The 27,552-nt window shown below is 55.1% G+C and overlaps 10 protein-coding genes and 2 non-coding genes across 12 annotated transcripts; 5 read left to right on the top strand and 7 right to left on the bottom strand.

The window, feature by feature from the left end:
* Nucleotides 1-63: 63 nt before the first annotated feature.
* On the top strand, nt 64-2,502 carry B0T26DRAFT_639303 (uncharacterized protein; the record flags this gene model as incomplete). The annotated part of the gene is made up of 4 exons (XM_060437125.1): nt 64-582; nt 639-812; nt 894-1,267; nt 1,326-2,502. 4 exons carry the CDS (start codon nt 64-66, stop codon nt 2,500-2,502), a joined length of 2,244 nt encoding a protein of 747 aa, XP_060300816.1.
* A 1,475-nt stretch (nt 2,503-3,977) lies between these two features.
* B0T26DRAFT_t73 lies at nt 3,978-4,051 on the top strand. The gene has a single exon. It is a non-coding gene; the product is annotated as a tRNA-Asn (tRNA).
* Nucleotides 4,052-4,628: 577 nt separating this feature from the next.
* Nucleotides 4,629-6,158, bottom strand: B0T26DRAFT_637701 (uncharacterized protein; the record flags this gene model as incomplete). Its single annotated transcript, XM_060436956.1, has 3 exons — nt 4,629-5,958; nt 6,003-6,035; nt 6,067-6,158. 3 exons carry the CDS (start codon nt 6,156-6,158, stop codon nt 4,629-4,631), a joined length of 1,455 nt encoding a protein of 484 aa, XP_060300815.1.
* A 1,568-nt stretch (nt 6,159-7,726) lies between these two features.
* Nucleotides 7,727-8,833, bottom strand: B0T26DRAFT_637648 (Alpha/Beta hydrolase protein; the record flags this gene model as incomplete). The annotated part of the gene is made up of 2 exons (XM_060436947.1): nt 7,727-8,638; nt 8,762-8,833. The coding sequence occupies 2 exons, from the start codon at nt 8,831-8,833 to the stop codon at nt 7,727-7,729; spliced, it is 984 nt and encodes a 327-aa protein (XP_060300814.1).
* A 1,198-nt stretch (nt 8,834-10,031) lies between these two features.
* Nucleotides 10,032-12,952, bottom strand: B0T26DRAFT_151792 (RFX DNA-binding domain-containing protein). The gene is made up of 4 exons (XM_060433465.1): nt 12,740-12,952; nt 12,008-12,605; nt 11,654-11,947; nt 10,032-11,599 (listed from the first exon to the last, which is right to left on the bottom strand). The coding sequence occupies exons 1-4, from the start codon at nt 12,768-12,770 to the stop codon at nt 10,105-10,107; spliced, it is 2,418 nt and encodes an 805-aa protein (XP_060300813.1). The 5' UTR covers nt 12,771-12,952; the 3' UTR covers nt 10,032-10,104.
* An 848-nt stretch (nt 12,953-13,800) lies between these two features.
* B0T26DRAFT_t56 lies at nt 13,801-13,874 on the bottom strand. The gene has a single exon. It is a non-coding gene; the product is annotated as a tRNA-Val (tRNA).
* A 543-nt stretch (nt 13,875-14,417) lies between these two features.
* On the top strand, nt 14,418-15,159 carry B0T26DRAFT_636859 (TB2/DP1, HVA22 family-domain-containing protein; the record flags this gene model as incomplete). Its single annotated transcript, XM_060436871.1, has 5 exons — nt 14,418-14,471; nt 14,533-14,748; nt 14,804-14,829; nt 14,891-14,986; nt 15,042-15,159. The coding sequence occupies 5 exons, from the start codon at nt 14,418-14,420 to the stop codon at nt 15,157-15,159; spliced, it is 510 nt and encodes a 169-aa protein (XP_060300812.1).
* Nucleotides 15,160-16,342: 1,183 nt separating this feature from the next.
* B0T26DRAFT_748239 (stretch-activated Ca-permeable channel) lies at nt 16,343-18,337 on the top strand (the record flags this gene model as incomplete). The annotated part of the gene is made up of 2 exons (XM_060444944.1): nt 16,343-17,582; nt 17,643-18,337. 2 exons carry the CDS (start codon nt 16,343-16,345, stop codon nt 18,335-18,337), a joined length of 1,935 nt encoding a protein of 644 aa, XP_060300811.1.
* A 373-nt stretch (nt 18,338-18,710) lies between these two features.
* B0T26DRAFT_151693 (uncharacterized protein) lies at nt 18,711-19,727 on the bottom strand. Its single transcript, XM_060433464.1, has 3 exons — nt 19,469-19,727; nt 19,247-19,373; nt 18,711-19,146 (listed from the first exon to the last, which is right to left on the bottom strand). The coding sequence occupies exons 1-3, from the start codon at nt 19,625-19,627 to the stop codon at nt 19,085-19,087; spliced, it is 348 nt and encodes a 115-aa protein (XP_060300810.1). The 5' UTR covers nt 19,628-19,727; the 3' UTR covers nt 18,711-19,084.
* Nucleotides 19,728-20,427: 700 nt separating this feature from the next.
* On the top strand, nt 20,428-20,787 carry B0T26DRAFT_748237 (uncharacterized protein; the record flags this gene model as incomplete). The annotated part of the gene is made up of 3 exons (XM_060444943.1): nt 20,428-20,445; nt 20,507-20,642; nt 20,717-20,787. 3 exons carry the CDS (start codon nt 20,428-20,430, stop codon nt 20,785-20,787), a joined length of 225 nt encoding a protein of 74 aa, XP_060300809.1.
* Nucleotides 20,788-22,532: 1,745 nt separating this feature from the next.
* B0T26DRAFT_748236 (uncharacterized protein) lies at nt 22,533-23,909 on the bottom strand (the record flags this gene model as incomplete). The annotated part of the gene is made up of 5 exons (XM_060444942.1): nt 22,533-22,964; nt 23,043-23,219; nt 23,289-23,357; nt 23,415-23,495; nt 23,556-23,909. The coding sequence occupies 5 exons, from the start codon at nt 23,907-23,909 to the stop codon at nt 22,533-22,535; spliced, it is 1,113 nt and encodes a 370-aa protein (XP_060300808.1).
* Nucleotides 23,910-24,916: 1,007 nt separating this feature from the next.
* Nucleotides 24,917-27,338, bottom strand: B0T26DRAFT_638166 (Metallo-dependent phosphatase-like protein; the record flags this gene model as incomplete). The annotated part of the gene is made up of 5 exons (XM_060437005.1): nt 24,917-25,440; nt 25,516-25,987; nt 26,055-26,404; nt 26,475-27,071; nt 27,173-27,338. 5 exons carry the CDS (start codon nt 27,336-27,338, stop codon nt 24,917-24,919), a joined length of 2,109 nt encoding a protein of 702 aa, XP_060300807.1.
* Between the last annotated feature and the right edge of the window lie 214 nt (nt 27,339-27,552).

Raw genomic sequence — 27,552 nt, 5'->3', positions numbered from 1 at the left:
GTCTACGACTATGTCATCCCCGTCAGTCGCATTCGGAACGGGCGACAAGAAAACCTGTACCTCATGAACCGACCCGACCTGCACTCGGCCTTCACCAAGATCAATCTTTGGAAGCAGACGCAGTTCCGCAAGATTGTCTACCTGGACGCCGATGTTGTCGCCTACCGTGCGCCTGACGAGCTCTTCGACATCCCCCATGCCTTCTCGGCGGCTCCAGACATTGGCTGGCCCGACTTGTTCAACACGGGAGTCATGGTGCTCACCCCAAACATGGGCGACTTCTACGCCATGATGGCCATGGCCGAGAGGGGCATCTCGTTTGACGGCGCAGACCAGGGCCTCCTCAACATGTACTTCAAGAACAGCTACAACCGCCTCAGCTTCGCCTATAATGTCACCCCATCCGCCCACTACCAATACATACCCGCCTACAAGCATTTCCAGTCAACCATAAATATGGTTCACTTCATTGGCTCTGACAAGCCATGGGCCCATGGTCGAAATAAGTTTACCGGAACGTCGCCCTTTGACGAGATGGTGGGCAGATGGTGGGCAGTCTATGACCGGCACTACCGTCGAGAGGTACGTTCCTGACTCGCATGTCTATACAACATTCCACTCTAACAGTCTTGTTACAGGCTACGCCTTCCCAGCCATCGCAGTCAGCGGAGCCAGAGTCGCCAGTCCCGGAAATAGTACAGTACTTTGTGAAGGGGGAATACCAGCCGAAGCTTCGCTACAACGTTCCGGTTGGCCAGCCTCGCCACGACCAATCCAGTCCCTTTCACGGTCAGCAATATCAGCCTCCACCAGTCCCTTCGCAAGCCGGGAGTCAAGATTACCACCATCATCATCACCACCACCACAATCAGCAGCAGCCTGATTATCAGCAGCCTGATTATCACCACCCTGTGCAGCCCGAGCAGCAGTATCCCGCTCATTATGATCACTATGACCCTCCCCCCCCTCCTGAGCCTCAGCACCACCACCACCATCAGCATGATGGCGAACCGCATGATCAGCATCATGTGCCGCAACATCACTATCATGATGAGCAATCTCAGCCTGGAAGTTCTATCCAGGATTCTGAGCACCCGGCCCCCACCCCCAGCGTGTCTTTTCGATCTGAAGAAGAGACGCATACTGAGGCTCGAGAAGAGCAGGCACCGGAGCACCAGAACTGGGCTCCCCAGGCACCGCCATCGGAACCGGAGCATAAGCCTGAGCCTTACCGACCAGCGCCCGCGGATAGTTGGGATGCTCAAAGGTTAGTCTGCTCCTTGCCCACTACATATCAGCTCACGAAAACTAACTCGAGCTCCTAGACAACCTCCTCCGTCCGACTCGAAGCCTGAAGCGTTCAACTTCCCGCAGACACACTACGAGATGTCGTCCGATCTCGATGCATTTGTTCCTCCTGAGCGGTACCCGAGTCCTCCCAAGGACATGTGGTACGAGGTTCCCAAGGAGCCTCCAGCCAACCCTCGCGAGAAGCCCAGGCAGATTTTCCCTTGGGAGTCTCAGCAACCTCGTGCGACTCGAGTCTTTAGACACCAAGAGGAGCCCGAATCTCCTGTGGCCGCGCCGTCCACGGAGTCGCACCAAGAGACAGAGCCATCTCTGATAGAGTCTACGGCGGGACAAAAGAGCGAGCCTCAGACGCCGACTACTCCAACCCTTCATGCTCCTGCCCCTGTTCCCTGGTCCTCGTTTCCGCGGACGAATGCTTGGGACGATGTACCGGAAATCGGACGGTACGTCGATGCCATACAGAAGCATCGTCGCGGACGAAGCCAAGGGGCAGGGGCTGGCGGCCTTCCCGAGCTTGGCGAAGGCTGGGAAAGAAGAGGCTCTAGGGTGACCGACTTCCCAAGTGAAGACGATCGACCTAGCCTACCCGTCACTCCTGCACCGATCCGAAGACAGAGCTTCTGGGGCGGTGGTGGTCCCGGGCTTGGTCTGGACGGCGAGGACGACGAGGGACAGCTGCCGGCCGCAGAGGGCGTGCCAGCGCAGTCTGACTGGGTATGTGTGCATGGACGCTGGTGGACTCCTGCAGACTGCCTTTGCGATCTAACTAACATCCTTCGCTACTACAAGGATCCCGTGGCGCAACTTCAAAAGCTGGCCAAACAGCAGTCTGAGGCACTGCTGCAGCGGCTCGGCGGGAGTGGTGCGCTGGGGGACGACGTCATTGGTACTGAAGGCAAAGAAATACCATCGCGGTCGCTGCCCTATGGGACCGAGGATGCCAAGTCTCCTACTTATGTTCCCTACTCTCCTCCAGTTGTCAGCCCCAAGCCAGTCAAGCCCGATTCGGGATCGAGCTCGGTGCGCAGCATTTTGGAGGCGGATCACGAGACGGGGTATCCACCCGCGAATCCGATCCTCGCGCCTAGCTATCAAGGGCCCGGCATGACCTTTGAGAAGGGCGAGGATGTTGCGACATTCGAGACTCCAGCATTGCCGACAGACGAGGATCTTGATGTCCTGCAAACTTGATAAAGTTAAGGAGGGCCTGCCGCCTTAATGCTTAATGTTCAGCCACAGCAGAATCCCAAAATAATGCCGACTCGAGGCCTAATAATACGTGTACTATAACGATAACAACCGAAGAGAAGCTGCCGCAAACTGTGTAATCCCACTTGTTCGTGGAAGCGGATAGTCAAGGAGTATTTACCATGGCATGAGATGGAAGGAGGGCTAGTTCGAGAGTCTAGGAAGAGCGGCGGCGAAGGAATTGGGAACATCCCACCCGAGGCACTAGCTCAGTGGCTTCCTGGCCCTAAAGAGACATGGCGCCGAGATTTCCATCTGCATTTTGCTCCCTGGAACTGTTGTGGTTTCGACGAGGACGTGTGCATGGAGAAACAGGAGCTAGCCAGGCATTACTGTCTGCTTGTCATTCTGTTGCTTCACTTTTCTCCTTTTTCCGCTTCCTATTCTCACTCTGGGCCTTTCTTCTCTTATGTTTTCTTCTCTTCCCAAAATTCCATGGTATTGTCATCCATTCGTGTCTCGATAAATTGCATTTTGTTCCTTTCATGGACGGTTCCCCCCTTTCTCTTTTTCTCTTCTTCTTTTGCCCGGGGACAAAACAAACCAGGATTGATCGATACGAGAAGACTATATGAAGTAAATGGTAAGACAATTTGCGCTTGGTTTGTGTGGTAATTATCTACGTATGTATGTATGTATGTACATAGCACAGCATGGCCTAGCATGGCCAGCATAGCCTAGCATGGCGAGCATAGCGAGCGAAGCGTGGCATGGCATGACATGGCGTATATTTCTAGGTGGCATTGACGGTAATTAGTTTGCTGCGCGATGGGGACTCGACTGTAAAAATTGGGAAGATTGACTATATTAGTATATACATACCTGCATACGTCTCTGAGGTGCCTGCTTGCCTACTTGTTTGCATTGGGACTGCCTAGGAGCCTAGATGCTAAGTGATCGAGACGGTAACTCGTTGCTATGTTGTATTAGAGGTGCGATGGAATGCTTTGTTTGTTTATTTGATGTCTTCCCAGTGCATTGAAGTCAAAGTGTTGTGAGAGGCTGCTCGACTGTGGTGTGTCGCGAGACGCGCAAGGTGAGGAGTGGTGAGGAGACACGACATGAAATAAAAGTCAAGAAGGGGACTGACCGATATGCCATTTAAGTCTTTTCTCTCGCTCACCAAATACGGATTTTTTTTAATGTTTATTCACTTGACTTTCTCGCATTTGGCATAGGGAGTAACATATTACAACTTCAAGTTTGTTGAATAGAGGTAATCTCAAGCGAACTAAGAGGATACTACCATCTATATCTTATCGGTCGGTATAAGCATCTCTCAATCTCCAATCCAATGTTAAAGTAAATAGAGGAAAAGGATGTGAAAAAAGGCTTGACTGGCCTCAGCATATAGAGAAAAATACTACCAAAAGTGGACATCAACAAGCAGCCAGCCCACAATCTGGTGACTGACTCGATCCCTCGTGGCGCAATTGGCTAGCGCGTCAGACTGTTAATCTGGAGGTTGATGGTTCGACCCCATCCGAGGGAGACAAAAGAAGCGAGTGAAGCTGGAAAACTGGAACTCAACTAGGGTCTATCTATATTTTATTTTCTTTTAGAAAAGCTGCGATTTTCCTTCATATTATTGGTGTGCGATGATGATAGATAGTCTTAGTGTTTAATTCGTCGTTAAAATCTTCCAGTTACACAGCCCCCCCCCCCCCCCCCCCCCTTTTTTTTTTTAGCCGAGGACGATCCTGCCTTCTGTTTAGGGGTGTGTATAAACAGCTAGTAGTATCTCAGACCAACTCGTCAACAGACATTAGTGAAATAATATATTTTTGCCTCTTATTTCCTGTTAGGCTACGGATAGCGCCCCAAACACGACGGCTTTTGCGCTAGTATTCCTAACGCCACCTGGCCCCTACGGCTCGCTTGCTACGATCTAGAAAGAAGAAAAAGGACACACCACCTCCGGTGACTAAAACATGTAAATAAATAAATGTGATGTGGCGTCCAGCCTGATTTATGCACGCAGACTTGGGCTGTAAAAAGAACCCCACAGTGCCACTCCACAGCGACAAAATACCCCGCCTAATAAAGAGATAAAGTAAAGTCAACTAAAACTACAAATCCTTCTTGTAGGCGTGCTCGGGCTTGTGCGTGGTCTCGTAGTCGACGTGGACGTAGGCGCGCTCGACGTCGGGCAGGCTCTCGAGCTTGAACTGCAGCTCCTCGGCGATGTCGTGGGTCTCGAGGAGGGAGGCGTCAGGGTCCATGACGATGTCGACCTCGGTGATGAGGCGGGGGCCGGCGTGGTAAGCGCGGACCGTGTCGATCTGGCGGATGGCGGACGAGTGGGTGAGGCAGACGTAGGTGATGAGCTGCTGGATCTCGACGCTGGCGACGACGCCGACGAGCAGCAGGAACTCGGTGAAGGCGGTGCGCAGCCAGATGACCGAGATGACGACGCTCAGCACGATGGCGCCCGCCGGGTCGAGCCACCACGCCAGCTTGGCGCCGCCGACCGACGTCAGGATGCCAAAGCCGTTGACCAGCAGGTCGTTGCGGTGGTCCTGCCACAGGATGCGCACCTGGCTGTACTTGTCCCTGATGGACCACGTGTACAGGAACAGGCTCAGCTTGGTGCCGAAGGCGATGCCCACGGCGATGATGGACGGCAGGTGGAAGTTCTTGAGGTCGCCGCCGCGCTCGGCGAGCTCGCGCGCGCTGAAGGCGATGAGGATCAGGGAGACGGCCGTCATGAGGAAGCAGAAGACGATGTTGCCCACCGTCTCGAGCCGGGCCTTGCCCGAGGGGAACCGCGAGGGGTCGACGCGCCGCACGGCCCGGTTGGTGAGGATCAGAGTGACGTTGCTCAGGGGGTCGAAGACGGCGTCGGCCATGGTTGTGAAGAGCGAGAGCGATCCGGACGAGACGGCGGCGTACACTTGCAAAATCGTGAGGATGATGTTTGCCACGAGGGAGCCCCAGACGGCGATTTGGAACTTGAGATGATCCTCGCCGTGCTCCTGGCGCGCCTCGGCCCTGTGCTCCTCGACGCTCTTGAGCAGCCGCTCGATCGTCTCGTTCTGGGCCTCGTAGAAACCCTGCAGGCGGCGTGCCTGGTTGTTGGCTCGGCCAAAGGGCTTCATGTAGCGTCCCAGCTTGGTGGTGGTGCTATTGCCCGTGGTCCTGGCGGCAGCGGCCGTCCCGGTTCTGCTGCTTCCGCTGGCGAGAGGCCGGGCATCGCGCTTCCTAGACGTGTTCGCCTTGATCTCGGCCAGCTCGGCCGCTGTTTTATATCTCTGCGCCAATCCGTACGGGTCGTTCTCGGCGCCGACTAGCGGAAGCCTGCCTGTCATCTGGCGCTCGGCCTCATCGTCGGAATGGGCGCTTGTCGGGTGGCGCGCAACCGTGGTATCGTCGCCGCCATCAGTAGCCTCGACAGCCGTGCTATTGGCGTCGTGCTGAGACTTGGATGCGGAAGCTGGTGTGACCGAAGGAGACTGCGCCCGCGCCTGGGCCTGGGCCTGGGCCTGTGCCTGTGCCAGCGCGCGGGACGAGTGGGAAGAGGGCAAGGCGCTCGACGAGTCGTTCTGGGTGCGAAAAAGGTGGGGATGCAGCGATATGCTGTTGGAGAGATCAGGCTCCATTCAGGAAGAATGGCTCCGGCGTCCGGAGGGCGACCGGGTGGCGGGTTGCGGCGCGGGATTCCGCCGAGGGACTTGATCCGCGGATTATCGACGACTCTTTCTCTCTCGCAGTCGACGACAACGACAGCGACAACGACGATACTGCCGGCCAGTGCCTGGTCTGACAAAAAAAAAACCGATTGCGGGGGGAGGGGGCCGGGCCGAGGATGAAAGGAATTCCCTTCAAGTCCAGCCAGTTACACTTACACAATGGCGCACGGGGACGGGGGACCACCTTGGTTGCAGTGGAGATGGGGGGCAGCGGACACGGCGAGATGCCCAAAGGCCGCGCGGGCCGGGGAACCGGGTAAACCGATGGCGAAGCTAAGCTAGAAAGATAAATAAAATGCGCGAGCTTGGGAAGCGTTGCGCACCGATGGCGCACAGTTGCAGAGTGAACAAAGTCTAAAAAAACGGTCGTGCAATTCTAAGCAGGATAGGGTTATTATACTAAGGCATCGGGTGCAAGTTACCTTAGCTGCAGTGCAATCCCATCCCCCGCCTCGATCGACGTAGAGGTCGGAGGAGACCTGCTCTACTGCCCAGCTAGCAGGCCCTGGTTCAACGTCAAAGAGGGCGAGGTAGGCACCGAGGCAAGCCGTCGCGGGGCGAAATGACAATCGCCACCAGCGGCACCTATTAGACCGGGACCGAGGCGCAATCTGCAGAGCCTCGCCGGGTTAGGCACGGTGTAGGCTGGCCAATCTCTAGTACCCTAGGAGGTGAGCGAAGCCTGCACATGTTGAGCCTTGGCGAGGTTGATTTCGGTGGAGCTTTTTTTTGTAGAGGAGAGGAGGCCGTAGGCGTTCCCAGTTTCATCATATCAGAATTAGGTTGCGATTCATAGCGTCAAATCGTAAATCGTGGCTTGCTGTGCATTGACAATTGCTTGGCTTGCGCCCCTCGATTGCGGGGTGCGAGGTCACCTGCACTACTATGTAGGTATTCGTAGATGTGCCCGAACCAGAGAACCCGGAACGGCAAGACAATGGAACTGGAAGCATTTGGCGATCTACAGATGCCGTTCCGTCTCCCAGGTGCCAGGCTATATATATTTATCAAGATGGGTAAATCTCGATACCCTTTGGAGCATGTACGGATACATAGTAGTTCCATTCGTACTTTGGGCATTTAGTAACTGCAGCGGGCGGACTCCCGTCGAGCAAGACCCACATCAACCAGACGCAACCATACATGCGTTTCCACAGATGCGCTGATGTTACACCCCTGATGATAGCATGAACATAAATAAATAAATAGACCAAAAAAGAAGTCTAAGATCATCTAAAGCGAAAAAGCCAAAGAGGCGTTGAAAAAGATCTGTCAAAAACATCAAAACACCCCACGAAAGAGCAAGTAACACGATACGTAGCGCCGTGGACCCTCATCTCCAACCCCCACTCAGCCTCCACACCTACGGCCTACTAGCCCTCGCTGACTTCTAAATCCAAGATGTTGAGAAAGCCGCATCAAAACGCCAAGCCAGCACCGTGCTTGCCGCTAGCCCCGTCGCCCATCGGTATCTCGCGTCACAGCTTGGCGTCGGTGGACGGCGCCGCGGCGGGTGCCGACGGGTTCGCATCTGTCGTCGGCGTGGGCGCCGGCGTCGGGGCATCGACGTGGGCCAGGATCCAGTCGCCGACGTCCCTGTAGAACTCGGCGCTACAGGGGCCGTCGGCGTGCAGCTGGTGGTACCAGCCGTCGTAGGCCTTGAACTGCTTGTCGGGGACGGCGTCGAGGAATTTGTCAAAGTAGTTCTTGCTCGAGGCGAAGTTGGTGGCCTTGTCGCTGGTGCCGTGGCCGAACCAGACGCTGCGGACGGCGTCGCCGCGCGGCCGCGTGGCTCCGCCCACCAGCGACTGCGTGCGGTCCAGTAGCCCCGCGAGGCCCTCGAGCGTGCCCGTGTTGTGCATTAGCGTGTCCTCGCCGATGCTCTGCACGACGGCTGCGTCGCGCGACAGGTTGGCCGGCGCGAGCTCGTGGTACAGCTGGTGGCGCGGCAGCAGGCGGCCCGCGAGCCGCCCGGCGTTGATCTTGAGCCAGCTAGGCTGCTCTTCGGGCGAGAAGCTGATGAAGGGGCTCTCGAGCAGCCAGCCGCGCACGTGGCGCACCACGCTGTCCTGGTACGCCGCGTCGGCCGCCAGCGTGAGCACCTCGCCGCCGCCCATGGAGTGGCCCATGACGAACAGCGGCGGGTCCGAGGACGGCGACGCTGGCAGGTGCGGCTGCACGAATGCCGCGATGTCGGCGATGACGCGCGTCGTCGGCCCCGTGAGACCCTTCTCGGACGGCTTGCTCACGCTGCGGCCCCAGCCGCGCTGGTCGAAGCCGTAGACGGCGATGCCGCGCTCCGCGAGCGCCGAGAAGAAGGCCGTGTAGCGCCCGACATGGTCGCTGAAGCCGTGCACAAAGACTAGCTTTGCCTTAATCGGGCCAGCGGGCTACGACGAGAGGGGCGAGATTGAGTGCCAGGTTAGCAACTCTTCAATTTTTTCTTCTCTCGATGCGACTAGAACCAGGGGCGAGACGGAAATGAATCGGCGATTCTCGTCGTCAAAACCTACCAGGAACGTCTTGGTGTAGAGGCTCTTGCCGCCGACGTCAAATGTGCCCTCTTGTTCTGTAAATGTCGTCATCTTGATAGCCCTTTACTTTGCAGCTCTACTTTGCAGCCCTCTCTGTGAAACCGATAATCACAACTCAAACAATACAACCTAACTGAATTTGAATCCGATAACAAGGTAGGTAAGGCAATTACCGCCAACAAAAGCTTTTGGGTTTGGAGGGAATGGAAGACCTGCCGCTAGTAGGCACCTAGGTAATTGGGCGTAATCGGACTTGTATTGGATCCGTGTTTGGCTTAGGGACGAAGGAGCCTAGGTAAGCCGCATGCCAGAGCTCGGAGTTGCACAGCGCCTCAAATCTCAGCCGCAGTTTCCAACCAGTCAGGCAGGCAACAAAGGATTTGCTTGCTTGCTTCCCCCGGCGTCGTCCGGTCTCGCCAAAAAAAAAAAAGGTCACTTGCAGCCAGCGTCATGGAAACAAATGGCCTAAGGGGCGGGGGTGTCGCTTCGGAAACAATAGGTACGCCAGTGCGCAGCCTTCACATGTCAGGCACGGCCCATAGGATACTGCCATACGTCAAACCCGGCGCTCCCGTGACCAGAAGCACATGATAATCTGAAATGCATGTCAAACAGCACGCGTAAAAGGGGTGCACCTTAAAAGCGATTGAAGACTGGTTTGAAACCAACAAGGGCGTAAATCGCCTTAATGTATTGCCGAGTCCCGAATATAAAGAGAACAAGAAAAAAAGCGAATCAACATACCCTCCGTACCAGCAAACCAGATATACCCCTCCAACATCGACCGAGTAGGAGTCAAAGTCGCCAAGCAAAACAAGAGAGAAAAGTCCGAGCCCGAGTATAAGAACAGTAGCGTACCCCCCCCCCCCCCTGACACACAGCTGTGCCAACAGCCGGACATCCAACACGGTCAAATCCTCCCTTTCGCCTGAAGGCAGCAGAATACCTTTGTTGCATCGCATAAAATGCAAATACAGGAAGATCCCAAAACCAAACAACAAGCCCACACCAGAGCGTTGTTCCCTAAACCCGTCACCCTCGCCCGAGCCCTCACCCCCAAAAAAGACAACAAAACAGAGAATATAAATAGAGAATAGAGGATAGAGAATAGAAATAATAACGACAGACCCATTAATTGTCGTTCCGTCGTGCCGTCATCCCTTCATATAGAGACATAAGGACTGCTGTTTTTTGGTAAAAAAAAACACCCAGCCCTGGTATATCGCAGCCAACTCCAACCCCCCCCCCCCCCCCCACTAATAAAACAGGCGCAGAAGAATCCGAAAAAAACACTAGGTGCCCGGGCGGCCGGGAGGGAAAGCTCATGCATCTGTGAGATGATCCTGAAGCTCCGTTCCCGCGAACAGATCCTGCGTGTTTGCCGTCCCGAGACCGAACTTCTCTCCAGGAAGATCCTCATCCGGTGTTCTGATGCCGATCCCGCTGTCGTCATGGTTTGTCTGCTGCGTATTATTGCCCGATGGCCCCGAGGGGAATGGGGCGCGGTCAGGCTGCGAATCCGACAGCCGGGACATGTTAAAGTCCTCGCTGGTGCTGCTATATCGCGATCCCGGGTTGCTCAGCAACCGACTCGTCGCCTGTTGCTTCGGCACCTCCAAGGGGCTTTGTGCCGCCTTCTGCTTCAGAAACCCTCCGTGCTCAGCCAAGAACTGGATCATCTCATCAATCCAGCACTTGGTGACCCACCACGAACCAAAGCTCTTACCCTGCGCGATGGTGAGGTCTCTCATGACCGAGGTGCTGAGCCTTTGGACACACCACACAATATCCGTATGGGATGCGTAGGGAAAGTGGTGCGGGAGGGAGCGAAGGAAGTTTACCCAGCGATCTAGAACGTTGGAAGCAGTCGAATCCTCCGGGTTCCCTTCTTGCGGCGGCCTCCCCTGGCGCATGGCCATCTCGCCGTGGAGCGTTAGACACTCAATCTCCCACGGAATGTTGACCGGGTCCAGGAGATCTCGCATCTCACTCAACAAGAGATCTACAACGTCGTCCATGCCACGCGAGGGGACGCTCTCGGCAACCTTTCGCACGTTGATCATGGAAATCCATTCCTTGTACATCAGATCCCGGTTGGCAGGGTTGTAAAGCATATTGGCCGCCGCGTGGGCAGTGAGGTTGACCCGGAGCGCCCTGTCGAGCAAGCCGGCAAATATAGTCGCTGGTGCCTCTTTTGCACGTATGACATGGAGCGGCTGTCCCTGAAAGGACTCCCGAATATGGGTGACAAGTTTCTCCGAGATGCTGCGGAGAGTGTCGAGAACGGGTTTGGGAACGACCTGTAGCGTAAGCCCCGAGACGATACGCATCATGCGTTGATATAGAACAAAGTCAGATTCCTCGATCCAGGGTGCCACGGCAGGGTTGGCGAACAATTTCTGAACGGGCATCGTAAGTGTGCCCTGGAATGACGTGAAGAGGTGAAAGAACGTCTTCTCCTTACAGTACCGAATGCACTCGACAAGAGATGTACAGTGAGAGCGATACAGCGCAGCCAAGGATTTGGCGGCATCCGGATCAGTCCCGCTTGGCAGGAACGGTTCGATCCTTGGGAGAAGGAGCGGGTCAGACTGCTGAAACGATTCGCCTGTTTCTGCGGAAAAGCATAGCCTCTGCGCCGTCTTTGTCATTGTGGTTTGTAGTTGGTCGAAAGTAGACACCTGTGGTTGATTATACAGACTATGCTGGAATTCATGAGACCGACTTGATTTTGGCTCGGGTTGCTGTTTCGTAGCATCTAGCATGGATAACTCGGCTCTATCCGCCTGCATTGACGCCGAGGGCTTCGGAACGGTGCTGGGCCATGTTAGCCTGTGGGTATGTGGGAGTGTCATGACTGCTGGGACATACTTGAAGTTTTGAGAGAAGCTGGCGCTTTCTCCAAGCGGAACCTGAGGCTGGGCCGGGGGCTCACGGAGATCGGGCTGTTCCTCCATCAATGTGAAATTAACATAGTGATATTTGGACTCGCCACGAACGCCTAGCCGTCGCGTCTTCAGCCCTGGGAATAACACCCGAACCAGCTTTCCGAAGCTTGCGGGGTTCAACACGGTGATCCTCTCGGTGGCACACCGAGAGGCGTAGTTGGCGTAGACACGCCCTCTGGGGACTGAGCCTTTCCCTTTGTCGCACACTTGGCTTATCCTGTTCGTACGTTAGCTTCATGCGAACGCACTCAAGAGATGGGGACAGCGGGCTACACACCAAAGCATTGCGAAGACCTGCCGAGTCCGTTCAGAGTTGGGGCCGCGCTCGTTGCCATGGAGTTCCTCTGCGACGTCGACGAGATTGCGATGCTTGTTCGAATGGAACAGCTGTCGCATTTCCATTTCGTTGTTAGCGCTTGATCGCGAGCCCGGCTTCATCTGTCCGGCCAAGCCAGAGAAAGAGTCTCCATCGTCGTTCGCATCGCGATCCATCATCTGGCTGTCGTCGGCGAAACTGGTATTGCCGGCAAACGAGTCCACCGACATGGACTGCCGGCTCATACTATGGCTGTGACCTGGATGGAAAGATACATTCTGCAGCGACGTGTTTACGGGCTGGTCTATTGAAAAGTCGCGGCTGGCCTGGAGCTGCGAGGCCAGGATCAGGTCTTCGGTGGTCATTTGGCTAGCCCCATTAGCCAGTTCTCTAGGGTGGCCATGGTCAGTCGGAATCCATTGCGTCGAGTAGACCTCGGAGCCTTCTGCGAAGCTGTGGTCGAGGTTGGGCTGCGTGGTGTGGGTGGCGGCGCTGTGTATGGAAGCCGTCGATCCTCGCGACCGAGGCCGCTTCCTCCCCTTGGCCATGGCTAGCGGATCTGCAGGAGACAAGAAAAGTGAATAAATGCTCATGGGATTTGGCGACGACGGGCAATGATGGGGAAGTGGTGGTTGGCAGGGCGCCCCAGGATTTGAGGGGTATGGGGCGGCGGTGGCGGGGACAGCTTCTTACCGTGGGTCGAGTCCATGTGCACCGCTTGCATCGACAAACAATAATGCGATCAAAACAGTCAAAATCGCAGCGTGCGGCGACTGCGACAGCGGATTATACACAGAATGGAGCTGGGGGAAAAGAATATGGAAAATAAACTGCTCAGACGGATGCTTGGTGTCACTAGGGGTCTCACGCAGCGGTGCGCAAGGGAGGGGATCGTGGTGTTGTCGTCGCCTCGCTGGGCTCAATTGCACATTTTCCATGGGAGGAGTGGGAAGAAAGAAATCAACAAACATGAGGAGGCGCTACCCGGGGCAATGCGCCAACCTCCCTGGCCTTGTGAGCTTGGGGTCTGGCGGGGCCATGGCCAGTCCCACATATCATGTTGCCGCCCCGCCACCTGATTGGATTGGATGGTAGTCTATTGTTATTGGGGTAAGCGAGACAAACAAACCGAGTCCGTTCCTTCAGCCATAGTGACCAGCTTTTATTGTTGCGAGTCTCGTCTGCCTTTGATATTTTTGGCCTTGACGTTTCCACACAATGCCCAATCTTTATTTAGCCTTCGCCGGATCTGGAAATCGTACTTTGGCTTCTCAAAGATCTTAATCGAGTCGCAATTCAAGCCGCGATCTATCTGTGCAGTGTGGGCGTTCCCAAAGCCCAAGGCTTACATTATTGTTGAGAAATGATAGTAACTTGTCCATATCTTAGTTAACATTAGATATCTCGGTATTTCCGGGCTCGCGCTCTTGAGGATGTCATATCTTGTTCTTGTCGTAGTTAAAGTTGGATTTGATTCAGCGGGGCACAGGTTGAGCAGAGGCTCGGGCAAAAAGTTAAGTTGCAACGTCTGAGTCTCTGTTGCAAAGGGTTGTCAGTAATCGAGAAGAATTCTACCCCGTGGACATTAAATCAATTAGAACAATAGTTGCAAAGGTTTCTGTCATGCTTCGATGGGAGGGCGGGCGTGGGAGCGGAGAAAGAAAAAAATGATAAGCAAGCTGCAGGTCAGGTATTCGACACAAATACGAAAAAGTAAAGGCAAAAGAGAACAGAGAGATGAAAACAAACTGATTTGATTCGATCCAGGCTTAAACTGGAGACCTTCAGTGTGTTAGACTGACGTGATAACCAACTACACCATCGAACCGATGTTTGACATTCACTTGGAAAGCGAGCTCTTTGTATAGCACACCCCGCTTCGGCCTCCATCCGCAAATGTCACCTGACTGACCCACCCCTGAGAAGCTGCGGCGTCATACCCAGGAAAGCAGGGGGAGCGCCAACAGGGCAAGCTCCTGAAAGGTTGGGGGTTTCTGATCCGGTCTTTTTGCACACGTATCAATCGTCATTGCCTCCTTTCACGCACCCTCTTACCCGCTGCATATAAACTCCAACTCCCGGCTTCCATCCGAAACCTTTCCGGCTTCTACATCACAGCACAACTACCGTCTTGCACACCACAATAAACACTCGCCTTGTCGGAACATTGCACAAGTAAGCGACTTTCATTTTCCCGCACTTGTCGAGTGTCTCTGCACTGATCCGGCTTCCCCGCGAGCTCCGAGCTGCACATTGCACAAGCTTCCCTCCCTCCCACAAGTGCCTGCTCACGCACGCCTGCGTCGCAGCCTGTTCCTAACAACGCCCGATTGCCAGATCTCGCAACCGCAACACAAATAGCATCGCAGCCATGTCTTCCCCTCAGGATCGCGTCCAGCAGTATATTGGACAGCTCGACAAAGAGGTTCGTCTCGACTGTTTGCCCTGTGTTCCTCACCGACTGTCGCACTAATTTACCTCGTTAGCTGTCAAAATACCCCGCTCTCAACAACATCGAGAAGACCACTTCGGTTCCCAAGGCCTATGCTGTCATTGGCTTGGTGACGCTCTACTTCTTTTTGATCGTATTTAATCTTGGTGGACAACTCCTGACGAACCTGGCCGGCTTCGTCATCCCTGGGTACTATTCTATGGGCGCACTCTTCACCTCGTCCAAGATCGACGATACCCAGTGGCTTACAGTGAGTCTACCGACGCGATTCTTGACTAGCGACGGTGTGCTAACTTGCGTTTCAGTACTGGGTTGTCTTTGCTCTTTTCACGTAAGGACTGCTTCTGCCTACCTAGGTTCGCTCGCGTGACTCGCCGCTAACCACACGACAGTGTCGTTGAGAGCCTTGTTAGCGTTGTCTATTGGTTCCCGTTCTACTACACCTTCAAGTTTGTCTTCCTCCTGTGGCTCTCTCTGCCGGCTTTCAAGTAAGTTCGCCACCCCTTCGATCATGGCTGTGTGCAGCCACTGACCTTTGTCTAGGGGCGCCGAACTCATCTTCCGGACCCTTCTGGCCCCCACTCTCGGCCGCCACTTCCAGACCTCGAGCTCGACTGCTAGCGGCCTCCGCGCAAAGGCCGATGGTCTCCATACCGAGTAAGAGGTCAAGAATTTGCCGGACCTATACTGGTACAAGTTGCAAAGCGCGTGGCTTTGAATTAGGTTCGGCGCAAACCGTGATGAGCAGACGAAGCATAGAAATGCCCCCACTCCCGCTTGACGTTGGATACGAATGACGACCTTTGACCACGCATATCAACAACAGCCCAGGGACCCGTTTGGACAACTTGGCAGACATGATTCATTTATTCTAGGAAAGTAGGGGACTGCTGTTGATAGGCGTGATTTGTTTCGCTTTTATTTATCGGATTCCTTTTTCTCAGCACGGGTTACTCTCGATGGAATAGACTTATGGTTCGGATTACTGCGTGTAATTATAGGAGTGCGAGTAGTTTACTGGAAAGGAACCTGGCTACCATCCCTATCACATCAGAGCAGCGGAAACTAAGGATGTCCTGTTTTCTTCATTTTGACTTTGCCGTAGTGACTGACCTTTTGATGTTGTTATCATTAAATACCTACCTAGGTATAGGTGGTATTATTCTACCTGGAATAGCACGTACATTATTAACTTACTCGGTACCTTAGATGACAAGTAGGCCCCGCTATTGGATTACGCAGGTAGCAAACGAGGCCAAAGTCATCAATCCATCCATGCCCGTATCTTGCCCGCTTACCGGATCTCTTCCCCTTTGAAAACGTCATTTTCGGGTGTTTCAGCTTGGGGCGGAGCCATTTGCAGTCTGCCCGATTCCCCAACCTGTAAGCTCGATGTTGTGGGGACCAATTGTTGCAACCAGCCATCGCTATCCTTGCCGCGCTACGGAGCACAATGCACTAAAACAAGGCTGCTTCAGCTTGGCTTGGGGGCTGTTGCGGCACAGTCGGTAGTGGAAACCTCCTGAGCACTCCATCCGTGTTGCACAACCTTGCTCACGACATCTTGACGACGACCTATAACGAACCGCCTAGAGACCCGTGGCTCTCATCGGCGCGATAGTGCAATTGGAGAATATCATGATATACTGACCGACTATCTTTCAACCTCTCTACAAACGAAGCGATCGACAAGGACAACGCGGCAGGGCCAACAAACGGGAACTTACAGACGGGACGGGAATCTTGAAACCATCTTCGACGGCCTCAGTCTTCTCTGCTACTAGTCTGGCCTTCCACCAACACCACGACGGCCCCCGCGAGGGAGGGCGTGTTCCCGCGACGTGATGCAACTCAGTCCACTGCAGTCGCGACTGGCGGCGTCAGTCATCGCCTCTTGCCTCCTCGTCGCCCTCTACTTCACCCTCTTCTCTCCGCACTTTGCGCTCGCGGCCGAGCTGAAGGAGGCCCTCCCCGTATTACTCGGCGATTTCGACTTCGACTTGGCTGCCGACCAGCCCGAGAGAAGCCCACTCGATCCGGTATACGAGCCCGAGTTTCCGGCCTTCGACAGGGGCATCGTCGGACGCGCAACTCAGCTGGCGATGGCGCTGACAAACAACGAGGCCATGCCATTGAATGTCGATGCGGGGACGACGCAACTATTTTCCTTTGCTGTGCCCAAGCTGCCTGCCCGGGACGAGGGGCGGCACTCGCTCGAGTTGAGGGATAGGCACGAGGCTCCAGAGGAACGGAACCTTGGTCCAAACGCACTGGAAAGGGATGCTTCCCTGGAGGCCCGCGATGCGCAGGCGCAAGCGCAAACGCTAGAGCGGCGACAGTCCTCCCGAACAGTTTATATATCGGTGAACACATGTCTACAGCCGCAGCCGGTCGATCCTTCAAAGACGACTATGGACCCTCCTCAGCTCACCCTCTTCGTCTCAACCTCTGCGTCAAACCAGTCCCCTGGGCCGCGCGGCGACCCTTCGTCCCAGGTCGCCGTCACCTTCACCGAGGGCGCCGCCATGTACAACGTCACAACTCCAAGCGACGAGATCTACCTTGGCGTGTACGCCCCAAACGTGTCTAGTGCTTTTTCGGGGACGTATAACTTCCAAATTGCGGCGTCGACGGACGGCTCCGTCTTCAGCTACAGCGTTGACCAGGATGCCGGCCTCATTTTGGTCGACAGTGATTACCAGGGTGCGCTACTCATGACGCACAATTTAACAGACAGTACCGATCCCACAGCGCAGCAGCAGATCATGAATAGTCAGCCCTACGTGATGTTTGCTCAGAATACCAAGGACCGGTCTATAAATGGCCTGCAGTACTCATACTGCGGTCTACAAAACTATGCGCAAATTGCAGCAACCAAGAACGGGCAGTTTGCTAGCATGGTCACGACTGGCATGACAAAAAGAGGACCAGGGAGCCTCCCAAAGCAGGAGTTCTATTTCAGCGGCCTTAACTCGAGCTCGGAATATGTCGGAATACTAGCTAGGACCAGTAATTCGTCAGGGACGGATTCGGTCTTGAGCGGAGGCCACGTCTTTCGAGCCACGAGCTTTGAGACCAATCCGGGTAAGAGAATATATGGTCCAAGTCGTGCAATGACCCCCCTTGCTAACCATGACACAACAGACCATGGCAACTGCGCCATCATCCGCAACCTCACCTTTTGTGACCAAGTCGCTTACTCGGTCCCCAGCAACCCCAACAAGTTTGGCAATGCGACGGTGCTTGGCCAATTCTACGACAACTACGCGGCGACCATGTACGCCAACTTCAACAAGTCGCTAGCCCAGATCCCGTGCGAGGCCGTGTCGAGCCAGCGCTACTCGCTCGCGACTAACTGCAGCCTCTGCGCGGCCGCGTACAAGGAGTGGCTGTGCTCGGTGACGATCCCGCGGTGCGAGGACTTCTCCCACGACGCTGCGTACCTGCACCCGCGGGCACTGGTCCAGCCGTTCCCCAACGGCGACGTGCTCGACCAGGAGGCGCTCGCCGCCGTGCACTTTGAGAACACGTCGGCCTTCAACTCGAGCCGCAACCCCATGATCGACCAGTTCGTCCAGCCGGGCCCCTACAAGGAGGTGCTGCCCTGTGAGGACCTCTGCTACAAGCTCGCCCAGAGCTGCCCTGCCGCCATGGGCTTTGGCTGCCCCCTGCCCGGCGACCCCAGCTTCGCGTCCAGCTACGGCCAGCGCTCCAGCAACCTCTCTTGCAACTACCAGGGCTCGGCGCACCTGCGCTCGGCAGCTGTGCCGGCGCCCCCCATCTCCTGGGCGCTGCTGGGTGGCGCCTTCGTCGGCGGCCTGTCTTTTGTATTCCTGTGAGTGGATAGTATAAAACGAAAAAGAAAGAAGATGAGGAGGGTTTGTTGAAAAATCGGTTCGGTAGTGGGCTGTTGGATATGAATGCTTGTCACGAATAATGGGGTGGGCGGTGGGCGGTAGTCTGGTCTCAGCTTTTGTGTCTATCTGTGTGTGTGCGTGTGTGTGTGTGTGTGTAGCTGGCGTTGAAGTAGGATCAGGTTATGTTGGGGCATTGATTAAGGCACCTATCCAGGTTTGAGGTTCTTGGTTTCCATTGTTTTAAGCGGTAGCGGGTATGGGGAGAGGAGGAAGAGATATCCAGGTTTATTCGTTATTATTTTAGAGAGACATGAAAGACTCGGGAGGGTGGGTGGTTTAAGGGTGGCAAATCCTTTTGATATTTTCTTCCATGCTTATTCTTCTGGAGTATGATGGTTTGGCGGTAGGCACTCTGGTATGTATGTATGTACCTTGTGTGCGTACGGCAGTGGGGTGACGGGTTCTCATAGGGGGTTGGGTATAAATCTCATGTACAAGCTTTTCGTTCCTTTCCTTTCCTGTCCTTCATTGTTTTTTCCCTTTTGGGTTACAAGTAAGTGTAAGTGATACATAAAGTTGGAACCGCCTTTAAGCCGGCTCCGATCTTGTTGCTTGGTGCCTGGTGCCAGGCGGTATGTATGTTGCTGGGGCCCTTGGCCTACTGCTAACATAGAGAGTGGCTCTCTCTCTCGTGAGTTACGTAGAGATAGACGGGAAATATAAAGTCCTTCACGCCCTCCTGGCCTTGGCCTCTTGCAGGCTCCTCACTTGGTCTTCGAGCAAAGCTATTTCTGCTGTGCGCGGGGGTTCGGCCGTCGGTGTGAGCAAGCCGAGGGTTCATGTACACACACAAAGAGAGAGAGAAAATTAGGAAGGGGTGGAATCACTCACCCTTGCGCTCGCCGGTGATCTCGTCCTGCTCCAGCTTCACCCACCCCCAGTACGCCAGCTGGTAGACGAACATGGCCAGCAGCAGGCCCTTGGCTACAGGCCGCGTGAAGGTCTTGTAGAAATTGCCCTGTTGCGGTGCACGGGGTTTGTTAGTGTCGCGGCGGTATGTGTGTGATACGATATGGTATCGTCATTTTAAGGGGGGGAGTGGCAAAGACTCACAGATGGCGACCTTGAAGGCGGCGGTGGTGATGGTTGCTCTTTGGAATAGCGTCTTGTCTGGATCTGTGCTCGTAATGAGTGCGTCCCGCTTAGAGGGGAGCTCGCTCTCATTAGCGTTCTAAGCGAGCACAGGCTTGAGGCCGTCCGAGGAGCTGCCATTATGGCTTTGGCGTTGTGTCTCTTCACGACGTGGTTATTTCGCTTTTCAAACTGAATTAGCTGAGACTAGGTGGAACCAGGGCTAAGTGCCGGCTCTGGTCAAGCGAGGGGTATCTTGTGCTGGATGAGAACGATGAGCCAGGTGTGAAGTGAGTCGGCTGTAAACGTGAATTCGATATCCACTCATCAACGTCATTCGCGTCAGAAAAGTGTGTTTGGCGGCTTTGCGCTCGTCCGCCGGGATTTGGTGATCGGCGCTGTCGACGTCGGGATTGGACCGCCCCTAGCCCAGTCCCAAGGGGGCCCTAGACTCAAGCCTCCAGGGGACCTCTCAGCTAGCCGCATTTGCTTGGCGTGCATTGGCGCAGCATGGCAGCCCCACACTGGAAGCTCCCTCGTCAACGACACATGTCCAGATTGGAAGTTCGCCGTGTCGACACCTCCAAGCATTGGCAATCTGTCCCGATGCCCGGTTCCCCTCACACTACCGCAACAAAGCCACGACGTATCTAATATATAGCCCGGCTCTTCCGACGAAGAAATAGGACGCACCTGCGATATAAAGTAAATCTCGTCGGCATATTTCTCTACGCATACTTGTAGCCAGCAACCTCTGATCCCACCCCTTGAACAATCTAGAGTGGAAGGCTTACCTCGGTCCATCCTATACCGACTTTCATAATGGTTCGTCCTTATTGTTTTCCTACCTTTATCGACCCTGCCCCATCTATACAGGGCTAGCTAGTCGCTCCTGCCACTGTTTGCTTGCTCGCCTTGGCCAAACTACGAGCGAAGCGCGAATGGCTAGCATTAGCACCGTTGCGCGCGCCGTTAAACTTGTTCGCAGAAAGGAGGCTAACACGGAGGGAACTTGAATAGGCGCAAACACCCCAGCAACGACGAGCGAATATCAAGTTCGCCAAGGAACAGGACGCGCGCCGTGGCAAGTCAGAAGACCAGATCAAGAAGAAGGTCAAGGAGGTGCAGAAGTCGCCCATCTCGCCCATCTGGTTCGGTAAGGGACCACCACCCAGTGACTAGCACGGGTTCGTCATTCTAATGCTGACATTGGGGGTTGTTGTGATGTAGGTCTCCTCGCCTTTGTCGTCTTCGGCGGCCTAGTCTTCGAGGCCATCTCTCGCTTCGTCATCGGCCGATGAGCGATGCGCGCTTCCCCGGAAGCGAGTTTGCAATAATTTTCAGATACACGGACAAGCCATGTTCACGAACACAAATAACCACCCCGGGAAGAACGGAGTAGCGATTTCACACCGGATAATTTCGTTGTTTTTAGGTCTTTATTTTATTGCCCCCATCTACCTTCAAGGTTTTGATAGGGGGGCAAGATCAGGGGCAGCAAGGAAAAGGAAAGCATGCGTATCTTTTCCGACGGGGGGCTACCACGATATTGTACAGATATTGCGCGTGATTTGACGGGGGAGAAAGGAACGCTGAGAGATGCTTGCTGGTTTTGAGCGTATTATGTTACGATACCATACACGGGGTCATTTGTCGTGGGGGGTCAGAAGCTGGATTCAGGCCCCCCAACAACGCCGTTGCGATGAACAAGAATAGAATAAAAAGCCCGGAAAAGCTTTCTACATTCTTCTAGGACTAGGAGGAGATATGTATCTGTCTTAGTACCAAAAAAAAAATGTCAAAAAGCTCAGGCCCGGGAACACCTTGGTTCGAACCGATAGCCTTACGAAAACTGATGGCCTACCTCCCTACCACGCAGGGGAACGGCGACCGTTTTCATAGTCGCAAGAATGCAGCAGGGCGTGCACACCTCCAGACCACTTGACCAAGGCGCCTCCTTGGGGGCCCAACTTGAAAGACTGTCCTGCGAAGCCGACATATCAACCCCGTGTCGCCGCAACGTCCCAACTTGCCCCCGCGACCATACCTGTCGCTGCCGACCGCCGCAACCGCCAGCAGCAAGCCGCAATCCCATCCCATCTCCCCATTTCGCTGCCGGCCCGTTCGGACAAAAAGCACCCGACCCCCGCCGGGGGTCTCGTCGGTCCATGATAAGGAAAACCAGGCTCCAGCGCCAGCAAGCTTCGGACTGGCGGCAACAAAACCCCTTGAGAAGGAGGAGCTTGGCAAGCCAGCAAGGCCGCTCAGTCTCGACAACACAGGATCGGCTGCTCCGCAGCGGGCCCTAGTCCCGCCCGAGAGAAGGGCGCTCGCCGTCAAGAGCCAGAACACTCCCTGCCGCTCGGCCTCCCTGCCACCCGGGTAAGCGGGGGAAAGATTACGCAAACTCACCGCGACATAGCTCCCAACGCTGTACGCTACGCCTGTAAGATCGGCAATTTTGTGTGTTTTGATGGCAATCATTGCAGCGCGAAACGTGATAGTCGAAGCGGTGCCAGAAGTGAAGGGCGTTGCGATGGTCCAAGGGGGGAGAAGGGTAGAGTTAAGAGCCCGTCATGGGCGGCTCGGCGGACTGCGCGGAGATACAGCGTGCTAGATGTGAAACTAGAGTGTTACGATGCGATCCAACCGATCTAATTTGGTTCTGTATCCTGAGTGCTAATAAAATATGCAACAGATCTAATTTGGTTGCGTATCCTAAGTGCTAGTAAAATATGCAAAAAAAAACTAGTGGAACTTTTAACCCCGTTTACCACGCTCCCCCAAAACTATGATGCGCCAGCCTGTAAAATGAATTTGGCAGCGGTGCGAGGGAGCAAGAGCGGACTGTATTTACCTCGGGTATTAAGCCCACATTGAGGCAGACCCTGTCTACCCAATCCCACCCCCCCCCCCCCGCCTCTTGCTCTGACGAAGCCAGTTCCTCTTCCTCTGAAGAAGCTAGTTCCTCTTCTGGTACTAAAATAGCAAGAAACTCGGCTCTTCGTACGGCCTTATCGTAGGCCGCGTCCTGAAACGATCTGGCTCACCGCTCCGCCGCGTCCCTAGTCAGGGCTTCGGCTTCCACGGCCTCTTCAAGGAGGACCTCCCAATCTCCGGGTAACAACTCCTCGTGGCGGGCAGGGCCCAGCCCGTCCTCGGACGGCTCGCCACCAAAGATATCCTTGAGCGCGCCGGCGGCCATAATACCCGCAATGATCTTCTGAACGGCGTAGCGAATCTGCAGAAATTGGATACTGGGTAGCGGGCACCTGACTGGATCGGGCGTAGATAGCTCGTAGACATCGCCATGCTCGAGGCGTGGGAACATGCGCCCGTCGTCGCTCCCACGCCGGAAGTCCACGATAGAACCGGATCCGCGATGGTCCCAGGCACCTTTGATAAGGCCATTAAACTTGTCCAGATCCTTGAGCCACACCACCTGTAAGTAGATCCTGTGCTCGGGGTCTATCGGGTGCTCGACGTAACAGAGCGCAAATCTGTGCCGATCTCAGAAGATATGGAGGCCCGGGTTGGGGGGGAGGATGTTCCGTACCTCCTGGCCTTTAATATCGAGCTTATCGGTGCTCTTAAGAGGCCAAAACATACTCAACGTCTCCCAGAAGTGGAAGGCATTCATCCCCGAGGCCCTCACGTCTACAATGTATGCCCCGTCGACCGGTGTGCTGCCAGAGAGAATACAGCTCCTGCCGTACCACTTTGGCACTTTGGCCTAGGTGATCTTGTCTGCGTTAGAATGGCCGGCCCTGTCTCTAAAATCTCCGGTAGAAAGATCCTCGACCGTCGGCGTAGTGTGTCTAGACGTATCCGACCTCTTGCGTTTCAAGTTGTTCGCCTTATCCCCCGCCGCCTAGTTCATCCAGGTATCGAGTATGAATTGGATCTTAGGTATATATATCAAATATACGAACTTGAGATAGGCTATAAAGGCCGACGAGCCCTTCTTCTCCATGTAAATCTTCATAGCCCCTATGCTAAACATATCAAGCTGCAATGTCGGATCGTTAAGCACAGCCAATAAACATTAGGCCAGCTTTGCCTGCGTTACCTTTGCCTCCTTGGCAGCGCTGGTGGGGGCGTACTCGGATCGGAAGCTGGAATTCTGATCTCGGACGTACTGGACGAATTGCTGCTTGAGTTCCTCGTCCGTCTCGGGAAGCTGGGACTCTTGTAACGACGACTGCGATTCCAAGCTATCCGCCAGTGACCCTGAGCGCTGCGAATCCGGCAGGTCTGGTGTCGGAGCCGGGGTAGAATCTGGCAGGTCTGGTGTCGGAGCTGGGGCAGAAGCTGCAGCATGCGAGGGCTCGGCGCTGCCGGGCGACGATGGCAGCACGGGCACCCTCTCGAGGGATTTGGTGCCGACGTACTCGACCCTGATGAGCGGGGGTTTCGCAGGCATTCTTTCGGAAGCACTAATACGGGCGGCTAGAGAAGAGAAGAAAAAAAGGACTGTCAGCAATCTCTAGCGTAGAACCGCAGGCGGCTAGACGATACCTCTTGTGCATCAATCGAACTAACCGATCTCGGGCGAGTATTGGCGGCCAGCAGGGGCGTGCTTGCGACCAGGACGATGGCAGTCGCGCGATCCTGCTGATGGTTAGAGTGCCGGTGCAGGAAGAAGCAGAGGCGAACGACCGTCGTGCAATCTCAAAGGCGGTAGAAAATCATTAAAAGGTAGGGCTTCGGGCGTCGCGGTGGAAGTGGCGTGTCTCCTGATAGCCGTGACAAGGTTAGAGTGCCAGTACAAGAAGAAGTACCATTAAAAGGTTGGGCTTCGGGCGTCGCGGTGGAAGTGGCGTCTCTCCTCGCCTGACCACAGAAATACGCCTCTCCCGGGGAAATAAACCGCACCTGCCGCCGCCCAAGATGTCCGTCGTCGAGACCGTGACGGCCACGCAAGCGTACAAGAGAAGGCAGTTCCTGATGCGGGACAACGGCCGGGCCTACACGAGGATGGGCCTACACGAGGATGGGCCTACACGAGGATGGGCTGCATTTGACGCGGAGGCTCGGGCAAAGTGTATCGTGTTGCCACGGAGAGAGGGGCCATGTTGGCCTTGACGTAACCTGCACTGCACTGTACTGTACTGCACGCAGCCACCGTGCTGCTGCTCACTGCCTGCGTGCAGTACTTACTGCCGCAGGATCTCGTGATGTCCGCCGCACCCCCATCCACTAGATTGTAGGTTTGGATTCTTGGATTACGATCACGATTACCACCACAAAAATATCAGCCGAGGACTATGCAGAAGCAACTCGCACGTGAAAGGTTCGGAGCTCCCATGTGCAATACAGTCAAGTGCGTGTGTAGATACCTTGGTTAGGCTGGTAGGTAGGTAGTCGCATTACTGGGTGAAAAAAAAAGGATCTAGGCTTCCGCCCTTTCTCCCACGGCCACTTCTCCGCTCAAAAGTTATTGCCTGTGTATGGACCCTGGACGCTGCCAAACCCTTGCGGGCATTGCTTTCCCAGGGCAGCGCTCCCCGACCTGATATAGCAGATCTTGGCTGCCGTGCACGCGTCGCTGGTGCAGTTTGGACTCCGCACGCTGCTCTTCCCCTGGTATGTGTTGAATAGTGTGGCTAATGTTCTGTCCTTTTCCATGGCTTCGGTGACGCGGTGCCAAAAGGTAGCATTCAGAGGGGCGCCGTCGGGCCAGGCGGCGGCGGGACCGTAGGCAGCACGAGTCGAGTACTCAAAGTTGAACGTCGGCCCTGCCCCTGTCTCGTTGAGGTGGTTGAACGTGCTCACGTCGGCGTAGAATGTGTAGGCCTCAAACACTTCGAACGATCCGGTGTCGACCTCGTATAAGCGAAACCCCGAATTCAGGTTGGTCAGGGGAGTGATGGATGGCCCGACCCAGGCGCTGGCAATGGCGTCCTCGGCAGACCGTCGCGTTCCATTGTTCTTGTAGTAGACAAAGGCTTGATCTGACACACGGACAAGTTAGCCAACAGTAGCAAGATGTGCTCAAGCTAACCGCCGAAATGATCTGGCCGTCTCACCTTCGTGGGTGTGGCCAAAGAAAACATTGGCAATTACGTGGGGAGAGTAACGGTCGACGATTTGGTAGAGCATATCAGATCCGCCAGGCATCGGGTTCGAGCCGTCCCAGCCGCTTAAAACATGACCGACAATCCAAACCCGCTCGCCCGCGTCCTCGGCCTTCTGAAGCTCCTGGACAAGAAAGGAAAACATACCCGAGAAGTCTGGGTCGGCCGCGTGAATAAAGGTGTAGGGGTTGTTACGGTAGTACAGATCGGTATTCAGGGTGATGACTCGCAGCCCGAGAGGGTGCAGCACCGAGTATGCCGCATAATGAACCGAAGCCTGGGCCTGAGTTGCGCCATCTATCCACCCATAGTGCTCCCAGAGCTTGGACACATGGTCGTAGTTCCAAGAGAACTGTTGACCGAGCGGGCCGTTGTCATCAATGGCGTGGGCGACATCAAAGTTGTCTGGGCTGGTATCGTGGTTCTAAAATTCATTGTCAGCAACCAGGTATCTGCGCGCCATCTGAGATCTGAGAGCATAAGGTGCTCACTCCGAGTGCTGCATAGATTGGCCCCCCAATGTATGCCTTGAACATCTGCCAGACTGAATCTTCCGTCACTTCTACGTAGGCCCGTGATCGTTGGTTTTGCGAGTCGTGAGCAACCAGATCGCCCGTGTACAATGAAAGGGCCGGAGGGTTGTCGACAGAAGTGCCTGTCAAGGGTCCAATGGACTGGAGTGCGGCCAAAGCCAGGTAAAAAGGCGAATCACACTTGTAGTATCCAAAAAGAGGCGCCGGATACGTGGCTGGGGCTTCATCTACGCCCTGGCCCGGTGCGGAGTACCTACAGCACATACTCGACGTGCAATTTGCCTCTGAGCCAGCCATGTACCTGGTGTCTAAGCACACGGAATATGGGGTGTCAGCACCTCACAGACTTGAAGTTCCGTGGCAAGGCATTCGTCTCACCCAGGTGGAGGTCAGACAAATGCAGCACCTTGACTCGCTTGCCACTCGCACGGGACTTCTTGGGCTTCACTGGTTTGGCTTTGGGAAACTTGACCTTCACGGGTACCAAGGGAGGCTGAGAGCAGAAGTCGGTGCTGAGAGATGCGCAAATATACTGGCCATCTAAGCCCACCACGTCGGCTTTTGCGAGGATCTGCACCCAGGAAGCGCCAAAATTGGTTGCTCCGTACGTGTTCTGGCACACGGTGCCAGTCTTGAAGCCGGTGGTTTTGCACAGGGACACCATGGCGGCGGGGAGATGGGTAGGGGCAAGCTGGGCCGCCATCTGAGCAACAGAGAGGGCAGCTACGCATTTGGAGCAGTTGCTGGACAAGCCCGTGTTGTTGGCCTCAATGATGGCCAAGATCTCGAGGGCAGCAGCCGAGACGAGCGCTTCGGCGCTGGCGTCTGTGAGGTTTGCCAGGGCCGGGGGGTACAAGACGGGATCCGAGCCATTTGTTGGGACTGTCTCGGGATTGGTCAAGTTGAAGGGGAATGTGATGTTCAGGACGGGATCAAAGACGGCGGGCTGAGGCTCATTGGTAGGGCCTGGCTTCACTGGGGGCGGTGGCTGGTCAGTTCGCGGTGTGAAGTGAAGTGAAGCGACGTGAAGTGAAAGTAAGAGAGAGGGACACCAATCACTACGCTCGCAAGCATACCATAGTAGCTTTCATACACCGTCGTTGGAAAGGCAGCCGGGACTGTAAAGGCAGTGGCAGGGCCTGGGAATGCAAACTTGTGTGACGAAAATCTCGGGACTACTGCCGCCGCCGCCGCTGCCGGGAAAGCTAGGAAAGCCACGGCGAGGAGGAGAAAGTGGCCCATCACGTCAGGCACACGGCTTGGAACCCTTGTTATTATGTCCATCCCAGTCCCCATTCAGGGTTGTGTTTGTTGACGAAGAGAGTGCTACCGAGAACGGGGGACGAGGATTCGAGGGCGAGGGGATGAGAGAGCACGGGAAATTGGTGCTTCAAGTAGAGTACGTCTACTGCCACCGTTAAAACCGTTCCTTGCACGGTAGGTACATAGACATCCA

The sequence above is a fragment of the Lasiosphaeria miniovina genome, assembly GCF_030549165.1.
Source record: "Lasiosphaeria miniovina strain SMH2392-1A chromosome Unknown B0T26scaffold_2, whole genome shotgun sequence".
NCBI lineage: Eukaryota > Fungi > Ascomycota > Sordariomycetes > Sordariales > Lasiosphaeriaceae > Lasiosphaeria > Lasiosphaeria miniovina.
This window is presented reverse-complemented; position numbering and strand designations above follow the sequence as displayed.

Bases quoted from the DNA above. Each gene is read 5' to 3' on its own strand.
- B0T26DRAFT_151693 (XM_060433464.1), bottom strand. From the start codon at position 19,627: ATGGCAGCTCCTCGGACGGCCTCAAGCCTGTGCTCGCTTAGAACGCTA. The intron at 19,374-19,468 runs GTGAGTCTTTGC...GCACCGCAACAG, and splicing joins CGCCTTCAAGGTCGCCATCT to GGCAATTTCTACAAGACCTT. The intron at 19,147-19,246 runs GTGAGTGATTCC...CGCGCACAGCAG, and splicing joins GATCACCGGCGAGCGCAAGG to AAATAGCTTTGCTCGAAGAC.
- B0T26DRAFT_151792 (XM_060433465.1), bottom strand. From the start codon at position 12,770: ATGCAAGCGGTGCACATGGACTCGACCCACG. The intron at 12,606-12,739 runs GTAAGAAGCTGT...TGTCTCCTGCAG, and splicing joins GCACATGGACTCGACCCACG to ATCCGCTAGCCATGGCCAAG. The intron at 11,948-12,007 runs GTGTGTAGCCCG...ACGTACGAACAG, and splicing joins CAGGTCTTCGCAATGCTTTG to GATAAGCCAAGTGTGCGACA.